Here is a 9,939-nt window from a genome sequence, read left to right on the forward strand (position 1 = left end):
TTTTTTTTTTTTTAAATTTTTTTTACTTCTTTATTAAGGTGGATACACATTCTCATATTAACAATTCTTGTGAACAAAAGAAAAGAATATTAGAGACATCTTTTTTAAAAGGGAGAATTGGGTAATTCAAAATCATTGTCCAGACCCCCCAAAACTGATCCTATATGATTAGAGAAGAAAGAAAGGGAATGTTCCCTTTTTTTTTTAAGAGATAACTCTTTTTATTAAAATTCAAGCTGTGTTTTCAAGCTTACTGCAGATTTCCAGCAGATGCTAGTTAGTAAGAAGCCTAAGTACTTGTGCTTGTAATAGTGATCAAAGGACCATTTATAAGACCAGGGGAAGTGGTGGAAGTGAAGGAAGAAATGAGAAAATCCACTGAATTTCTCTTTAAATGGAGAAATCATTCCCACAGCAAATAGCATTTCTGAGAAATGCATTTTCCCCAGGAAATATGCAGTATAGCTCTAAGAAGTTTGCTCCTTCTCTCCAAATGTATATGTTCTAAGTAAAATTAATAGGGGAAAAAATGTTTAAGTTAGTTTAGGGTTTGCCTGTTGGTCCAGTAGTTAAGAATCCACCTTCCACTGAAGGAGACACGAGTTCATTCCCTGGTCCAGGAAGATCTCACCTGCCATGAGGCAACTAAGCCTGTTCAGTAAAACTACTGAACTCCCACTCTAGAGCCCACAGGCTACAACTACTGACACTCACGTATCCTAGAGCCTGTGCTCTGCAGTAAAAGAAACCACCTCAATGAAAAGCCCGCAGACTGCAAGTAGAGTAGCTCCTCCTCACCACACCTAGAGAAGGCCCATGTGCAGCAATGAAGACATAACACAGTGAAAGATAAATAAATAAATTAATTAAAATAAATGTTTAAAAAATTGTTACTTTGAAAGGATGGGTATTAAATTCCAGCCATTTACTTTTGCTCCATCATACCAAAAACCATGCTAATATATGGTAATCACTAGTTCTCTGAAGCTATGAAGTGTTACAATACAAATTAAGTACTATTATTATCATCAAATGAGTGTTATCATTACTAATATCCAAATGAAGGACAATCTTCAATCAAATACAAAGCAAAGCTTTGTATTTCAAGAGGGACAACATCTAATGTATGATATGAAAGAAAATTGATGGTGTAAAATGTGCTTTACAGAGGAGTAGAAACCCTATGAGTTCCTGATCATCCTGACTGGAAGGAAAGCTCTGACTAGAGTGTGCTCTACATTACTCCTTGTCTAGTTCCTTTAGAATGTGGAACCCAAAATCATGTCAGATATTAAGGAAATATTCAATATGGTTAGTACTGAAAATAGAATTCCTCATTATGTTCGTAAGGCCTCAAACAGCATCTCAACTGATTGAACTGAAAGCAATGAATGAAGTAAACCACTACATCATTAATGGTAGCAACTTTTATGTGTTTATTTGTTTATCCTCTGTTTTTAAATAAAAGATTCTTTTAAATCATAATTATAAATCATGTGGCATATTTTTGGAGTGAGAGTTTGACCTTTGACTCAATAAGCTGAGGAATGGACAAGAACCCAAGTGAGTAGAAATCTGTTCAAATCAGTGCCTGGGATAATTCAGATGGATTTCATCAAGGTTTCTAGTCCAACTGTTGAAAAAAACAAAAAAACAAAAACTACTCTCTCTTTTTCTTCTTTGAAATTTTGCCGAACTTCCCACAACAAAACAGGCAACATTTAGTGACCAGGAATATAATAGTTCCCACACAAGCTAGCAGGAAGCCAATCACATCCAAAGAGTGGTGCTGGTACCAGGTGAGGTCGTGGAAGGCTGGTCGAAGGTGTTTGGCTCCTTTGTGACGCATGATAAACTCAATCCAGAAGACTGCTCGTTTGAGGGGCTTCACTGGTGTATCATGGTGAATTCTTGATAACTTCATAGCATTCTCTTTATAGCTAAGGATTGAATATATAGATAGCCACTTGAAAATTTTGTTAAGGACATGATATACCTAAAATTGTTATATACTATTAAAAGTATATTACATAATTATGAATATATTATGTCATAAATGATATCACCAAGAACACAGAATATACATGAAAGTTTTTTTTTTCCTCTTGAGATATTTCTAGATATGGTAATTTATTAACTGAAATTTGTTGGATATTCCTATATTTGTTGGATAGTCTCTATAATAATTGGAGGTAGGGGAGAATTTCTAACTAAAAGTAGCATTTTAAAGATTCAGAAAGAGGAATGTAGAATATGTCATTTGAGAATACAGAATTTTTATCTCTTTTGCTGAATGTGGTGCTGGGAACATAATAGTGACAGAAACAGCATTTAAGGGGCAGAGCTATGAGAAAATAACTCTTCCTGTACTTCTCTTCCCTCTCCCTGGTTCAGTATTAGTGCTAAAAGGAGCTAGTTTTCAACAACAGCAGGAAAGATTTCAGTCTGAGATTTTCATGGCCCTGACATTTCAGATGAAAACAAGAAGCTTGATGTGATCCTCTGGGCAAGAAGTAAGGGCTGAGAGTAAGTCGATGGTATGTCAGTGCTACTCTTCTCAATTTGTCCCACCCTCTTCTTCCCCTGCTGAGTCCACAATACCATCCTCTCTACATCTGTGTCTCTGTTCCTCACCTGTAAACAGGTTCATCAGTACCATTTTTCTAGATTCTGAAAATCTAGATTTTGTTTTTCTCTTTCCGAGTTATTTCTCTCTGTAAAATAGGCTCTAGATTTAGGGTTCTTAATGGCTCACTTACAGGAAGTATTCCTTTGGGTTTGCGAAGGAGATGGAGGAGGAAGGTTATTCTCCCACACTGAAGTGCACTTATCATTGATAGAGAGTACAGAACATTAAATTGGAGAAAAATAATGAAATATATGTAGAAAGTTCTGAGAAACAGAATTGTGAGCCAAAATAAAAAAGTATGCAAAACCCTGTCACCATTTGGTTAAAAAAAAAAAAAAAGACAGGTCTTTCTTAATATACAAGAATTTAATGAATAAGTACCTCTAGATACATTTCAGGAAAACAAGGAAAAAACAATAGCTCTAAGACACAGAAAAAAAAATTTGTCAGATAAAAAATTAATAAAAACAAATCATTCAGGAATAGATATACCAAGCATGCTGTGCAAAGTTGCTTCAGTTGTGTCTAACTCTTGCAACCCCATGGACTGTAGGTCTCCAGGCTCCTCTGTCCATGGAATTCTCTAGCTAAGAATACTGAAGTAGGTGGCCATTTTCTTCTCCAGGAGATATTCCTGACCTAGGGATCAAACCTCTCCTGCATTGCAGGCAGATTCTTTACCATCTGAGCCACCAGAGAAGTCCCAAAATGTAGCCTGGTCCCATTTTTATACATTTTTTTCTTTTCTATTTGTAAATTAGCACAAAGAAATATCTGAAGTAATATTTCTATACTGGTAATAGGTTATAGATACCTGAAGAGAGCTACGTGATTTTTTTCAACTTTATTTCTCTATATTTCTGTCACATTGCCTAAATTCTTTATAGTAGTAATATTTGTAATTTTAAAGACATAATAAATGGCTTCCCAGGTGGCTCAGTGGTAAAGAATATGCCTGCCAATGCAGGAGATGTGGGTTGGATCCCTGGGTCAGGAAGAGCCCCTGGATTATATAGGTTTTTATATATAAAAACCTCCATTTCCCCTGGAGAAGGAAATGGCAACTCACTCCTGTATTCTTGCCTGTAGAATCCCACAGACAGAGGAGACTGGTGAACTAAAGTCAATAAGGTTGCAAAAGAGCGACATGACTTAGTACTGAGCATGCACATGAACAAAAAATAATATTAGCAAAAGTATGTGTGACTCTTTAAAAATAGTTTAGCTTATTTAAATAAATTTAGCATTTCTTTGAGGATGAAATCTATTCTCCAGTAACAATAGGTAAATATTTTCATAGAATTTGAGAAATATATGACAATAATTTATTTGATGTTAGATATGTCCTGGTGATTATATAAAAGTATTGAATTAAACTGAATGAAACAGTTACTCCTTTTAAAATACCAATGTTTCTCAGAAAACTGTATACTTTATACTCACATAGGGTTGTTAATAACTGCCTTCAAAGCGTTAAGCAGATCGGAACTCGTCATTCTTTGCAAGTCTAATTCGACAGCTGCTCCTTTGGCTTTAACACGAGCAACATTACCATACTGATCACCAAACAGGGGGATTCCCACCATAGGGACCCCATGGTAGATAGCTTCATAGACCCCATTGGTTCCACAGTGAGTGATAAAAGCTCTGGTTTGGGGATGACCTAAAAAGAAAAAAAAAAATCAGTATTCTAAATTGAAAGAGTTTTAGAAACAGAAAGCCATAATATCTTTATAAATAGTTAATTCAGTTAGGTAGCATCTTCTATATGATTGTGTACAATGAAGCCATATATAGATTCCTATAGGTGCTAAAGAAAGTAGCAATTGATTATTCCAGGCTAAGCAGCAATTAGTGATTCCAGCAAGTGAGTCATTCCATAAACCTCTGAAAAACTTGTGCAGAGTTAAATGATGGAGAGTACCTGCCATTGGACAAGTAATTGGGATGATGATGCTTTAATAAACAGGATCGAGGGATTTAAGAAAAAATGCTTCTGTGAATGAGACATGGGAGGAGAGATATGCAGGGTTTCACCATGAGAATGTTGGCAGCACAGGATAGAAAGATAGACCAAGGCAAGTTCATTAAGTACCTGTTAAAGAAAACAGAATTGTGCATGTAATTTTATAGTAATCTGGAGCCATTCGTAATATGCTAGATGATGAAATGGTTTGCCAGATTTTTTCCCCCTAAATAGTTACTGCAGGGAAAGTCCAGAGAGGCAGATGGACACAGAGGAGAAAATGGATACACAGAGTCAGAAAGGTGTTGCCATATTCTATACAAAAAGTAATGAGAGCCTTATCTAAAGGTACTTTCCTTTACCCTGATTCTGAAGAGGCAGAGATTATATCATAAGTGGAAGAATTATAAAACCCATATTTATGTTAGAGCTTGAAAAAGATTCTATCCTTGACCAAAGTCTAGTCAGGCTCCTCTGAACTCTCTTCTAAGCTAGGTCCTGGTTTGGGGGTTTCTTTTTTATCTCTGCGTTACCTAATTTTAGCAAGTATCCTATGAAGTCAGTTTCCCTAGACTCTTGAAACCTTGATATTTGATCACCTCTCTGATTATTGATTCATCCTTCACCGTCCCCCTATCTGATACCTGATCACTCTGGCCTGCCTTCAGCAAGAATCTGATTCAGTTGTTTTTTCCAGAATCCCCACCCCTTGTCTGTGATGCTTACTCTTATTAATTTTTTATCTAATGACCATCCACTCTGTACTTTGTCTATAAATTTTCCACTTTTCCTTTTTGACTCAGATGGAGTCCAATCTCTGATTTGCTGTGAAAGTCTATTGCAGTAGTATTCATCCTGATGGCCTTGGATAAAGTGTTCTTTACAGTCTTTTGGGGCTTTTTTTGATAGCTCAGGATTCTTGGTAAAGAATCTACTTGCAATGCAGGAGACCCTAGTTCAATCCCTGGGTTGGGAAGATCCCCTGGAGAAGGGAAAGGCTACCCACTCCAGTATTCTGGCTGGGAGAATTCCGTGGACTGTATAGTCCATGGGGTAGTAAAGAGTCGGACATGACTGAGAAACTTTCACTGCACTTCACTTCAGTTTAGTCTTTAACAAGTGTCATGGATAATTTTTCTTTAACAAACTCCAGAAGAAATGTGAAGAAGCCATCAAGGTTTTTATTTCTTATTTTGAAAACAAATGTTTTGGATTTATTTGTTATTGAGTAATTATTCAGATTATCCCTTATTTATTTCTGTTTGATTTTCTTCTCTTTGGTCTTACCCAGAAGATCATTCTGTGGAATCCATTCATATATCCGGGTATTGGCTCCTAAATTTTCTGGTTTCTTTCCTCCATATTTCCACAGAACCTGTTAAGGCAAGTGTCTTTACTTCATTTGAAGATTTTTAGAACCATATCCTGTCAGAAGGAGGCAGTTAACTTAGAATTAATCAGGTTTAATGCCTCCAGGTATTACACAAGCAATGATGCCTTAGTGATTAAGTAACGAATGTTTTTAAACCATTGACATTACAATCATATTTTCAAATGCTTACAATAATCCTAATCTATATACTAACAAGTTCTCACTTAAAAGATGAAGGAAACAAGGAAAATCTTTACCTGAAACAATTAGGTATTGGCATTACTAGGTTATTCTGGTAAAGGAGATTTCGCAACAAAATTTTCAGAGGTAAAGGGGATGGATGTTATTTACCTAAGAGCTTGTTAGCACTCTGACCTTTGTTATATACTTGGTAGTGATATAGAATCGAGTATTGTCTTTATTATAATAAAATATACATAATGATATTTATAATTTTAAGGTATTGTGTGACTAGAACTTACATTAGGCATTACAATCCACAATGTTATGAAACCATCAGCACTATCAGCATCCCAAATGTCTTCATCATCCCTGCATAACTCTGTATCATTCAGCAGTAACTCCCTATTCCCTTCACTTCATAACCCCCGGTGACTTCTATTCTATTTTCTGTCTCTGCAGATTTAACTACTCTGGTAATCTCAGTGGAATCATGCAGTACTTTCCGACTTAACATTATTTCACTTAATGTTATGTCTCAAAGTTCATACATATTGTAACATATCAGGATTTCCTTCTTTTAAAAGGTGAATAATATTTCTTTGTGTGTATATGTCACATTTTATCCAGTCATTTCATGATTGTGAATAATGATGCTGTGACCACTGGTGTGCAAGTAGCTGTTTGAGCCCATGATTTCAATTCTTTTGGATATATAGCCAGAATTAGAATGACTGGTTTGTATGATATATCCATGTTTAACTTTCTGAGAAAACACAAAATGTTTTCCACAGCCCATGGGCTTCCCTGGTAGCTCAGATGGTAAAGAATCTGCCTGGAATGTGGGAAACCCAGGATAGATTCCTGGATTGGGGAGATCCCCTGGAGAAGGGAATGACAACTCACTCCAGGATTCTTGCCTGGAGAATTCTATGGAAAGAGGAGCCTGGTGGGTTACAGTCCATGAGGCCACAAAGAGTCAAAAAGACACTTTCCCTTTCACATGCATCATTTTGGGCTTCTCCAGTGGCTCAACTGTTAAAGAATCCACCTGCAGTGGCAGGGATGCAGATTCAATCCCTGGGTCAGGAAGATTCCCTGGAGGAGGAAATAGGAACCCACACCAGTATTCTTCCAATATCAGTGCGCTTCCCTGAGAGCTCATCTGGTAAAGAATCCACCTGCAATGCAGGAGACCTGGGTTTGATACCTGGTTGGGAAGATCCCCTGGAGGAGGGAAAGGCTATCCACTCCAGTGTTGTGCCCTGGAGAATTCTTTGATGAAATCTGATTTTCTTTTCTTTTATTACCTATTCTTTTTGCCTCATACCTAGGAAATCATAACATAATTTATGTAATGAAGTTTTCCCTTAGGATTTTCTTATAAATTGCTGTAATTTTACTTCTAAATTTTCATACTTTGATCCATTTTGAGGTAATTTATATATATATGATATGTCTTCATTCTTTTACATGTGGATATCAGAGTTTTATTAGTACAATGTGTCAAGAAATGACTGTCCTTTTCCAATTGAATGGTCTTTCACACTTGTTGAAAATCAGTTAGCCATATATATGAAGGTTAATTCCAATTTGTCTTCTATTCCATTGGTTTATATGTCTACCCTTCTAGTACCACACTGTTAATTTACTGTTGGTTTATAATGTTTCTAATTTCAATGTTTGAAAATGTGAGTCCTTTCACTTTTTTGTTTTTCAATATTGTTTGTCTACTTGTGGTTCTTAAAATTCCATATGAGGTTGTTAATTGGATATTTCATTTCTACAAAAAAGGCTGTTAAAGAGTTTTGATAGGCATTTAATAAACCTATAGATTACTTTGGATAGTGTTGACATTTTAACATGCTAAATGTTCCTATCCATGGACATAGGATGACTTTCCATGTATTTAGGCATTCTTTAATTCCTTACAATGATAATGTTTTGTAGTTTTCCACATGTAAATATGTAACTTCCTCGGTCAGATTCATTCTTAAGTATTTAAATTGTTTCATTGTTCTTGTAAAGGAAGTTTTAAAATTTCACAGTCAATGTGTACATTGATACTGTGTGCATAATAAGCAAAACCGATTTTTGTGTGTGAATCTTGTATTCTACACTTTTGTTAAATTTGGTTTTTAGCCCTAGTAGGTACTCTTGCCTGGAGAATCCCAGGGACAGGGGAGCCTGGTGGGCTGCCGTCTATGGGGTCGCACAGAGTCGGACACGACTGAAGTGACTTAGCAGCAGTAGCAGCTTTTTGTGAATTCTTGGATATTTTCTATGTATAGGATCATGTCATCTGCAAATACACATTGTTTTACCTGTCACTCTAATGTGCATGAATGGCTTTCATTTCTTTTTCTTGTATCATTTCCATGCTGAACTTCTAGTAAAAGTTAAATAGCAGCAGTGAAAGTAGCCATTCTTGTATTTTTCCTGATCTTAGGAGGAAAGCTTTCAGGTTCCATCATTGAGCTTGATACTAGATTTTTTTTTTTTTAATACTCTGTATCATGTTGAGGGCTTTTTTCACTCTTCTTAGTTTCTTAAGAATTTTTACCATGAGAGAAATTGGATTTTGTCAGCTTTCTTTAATGTGTAGCTTGTAATGATTGTTTTGTTTTGTTTTCCCTTGTTATTGAATGTCACCTAACTCTTTAACTGTCTCTTGCATCTTCTGAAAAATGGGTTACTGTAATTTTTACAGTAAATTTTACAGAATTACACAGTTCCAGTCATGCATAACATGTCTACAAACCAAATAACATTAAATTAAATTTTTACAGTAAATTTTACAGAATTACACAGTTCCAGTCATGCATAACATGTCTACAAACCAAATAACATTAAATTAAATTTTTACAGTAAATTTTACAGAATTACACAGTTCCAGTCATGCATAACATGTCTACAAACCAAATAACATTAAATTAAATTTTTACAGTAAATTTTACAGAATTACACAGTTCCAGTCATGCATAACATGTCTACAAACCAAATAACATTAAATTAAATTTTTACAGTAAATTTTACAGAATTACACAGTTCCAGTCATGCATAACATGTCTACAAACCAAATAACATTAAATTAATTAACTTTTAAAAAACTGTATAAATTTTAAGGGTTACTGTTGGGGGCCAGAGTGAGGTACTCCGCCCATGGCAAAGGTCATGAGGAAAGAGGCTCGACATACGCAAAGGCGGGATCGAGCCTCAGGAGTCCCCCTGGATATCCTCGAGCGTCTACCCCATAACCAGAGCCTGCCTACTTTACTACTTTGTGCTCTTACCTACACCTCTGACTTTACGGGGGGCTGTCCCCCACCACCTCTTTCGGAGAAGGAGTTAACCTAGAGCTCCAGTTAATAATAATTCCTGGGCATGATAAGAGTGTTTTAACCTACAAACTCCTCTGAAGGTTCTCTAGCCTGCCTGACAGGCTCGTCCGGCCACATGTGATTGCTCACAGCCTCCCAACCGTGAGAGGCACAAGATGCTTTAAACCCTCTAAAAACAGGTTCTTTAGAGAAGTTAGAAAACTATTAGTATAAATATAATGGGCTAATTAGAAATTGTGTTGGTGAAGGGTTTTTCATTTGTTGAGCCAATGTTTGTTGCTAAGTCTCCATATCCCCTGCCCTTACACACATTAATGAATATATAGAATTAACCTTTGATATTAATCACATTAGACCTTAGGCTAAGTAAATTCTTTCCTTAACTAAAACCCACTACACCCTCACCCTGTAGGAATGTAACTTTATTTGGGTGGCGTCTGTTTTGAGAATA

At 36.0% G+C, this 9,939-nt stretch overlaps 1 protein-coding gene across 1 annotated transcript in view; it reads right to left on the bottom strand.

Annotated features, from left to right (window-relative positions):
• Window positions 1–1,417: 1,417 nt before the first annotated feature.
• The window catches only part of LOC104997409 (UDP-glucuronosyltransferase 2C1-like), a 39,130-nt gene continuing 30,608 nt past the window's right edge, over window positions 1,418–9,939 (bottom strand). The window contains exons 4-6 of the mRNA XM_010852125.1: window positions 5,883–5,970; window positions 4,073–4,292; window positions 1,418–1,940 (exon numbers count right to left, since the gene is read on the bottom strand). Of these exons, the coding sequence (XP_010850427.1) occupies window positions 1,661–1,940; window positions 4,073–4,292; window positions 5,883–5,970 (588 nt within the window). The 3' untranslated portion in view covers window positions 1,418–1,660. The remainder of the gene's footprint in view (window positions 1,941–4,072; window positions 4,293–5,882; window positions 5,971–9,939) is intronic.

This window comes from Bison bison, unplaced genomic scaffold, assembly GCF_000754665.1.
Source record: "Bison bison bison isolate TAMUID 2011002044 unplaced genomic scaffold, Bison_UMD1.0 scf7180017864308, whole genome shotgun sequence".
Classification (NCBI taxonomy): domain Eukaryota; kingdom Metazoa; phylum Chordata; class Mammalia; order Artiodactyla; family Bovidae; genus Bison; species Bison bison.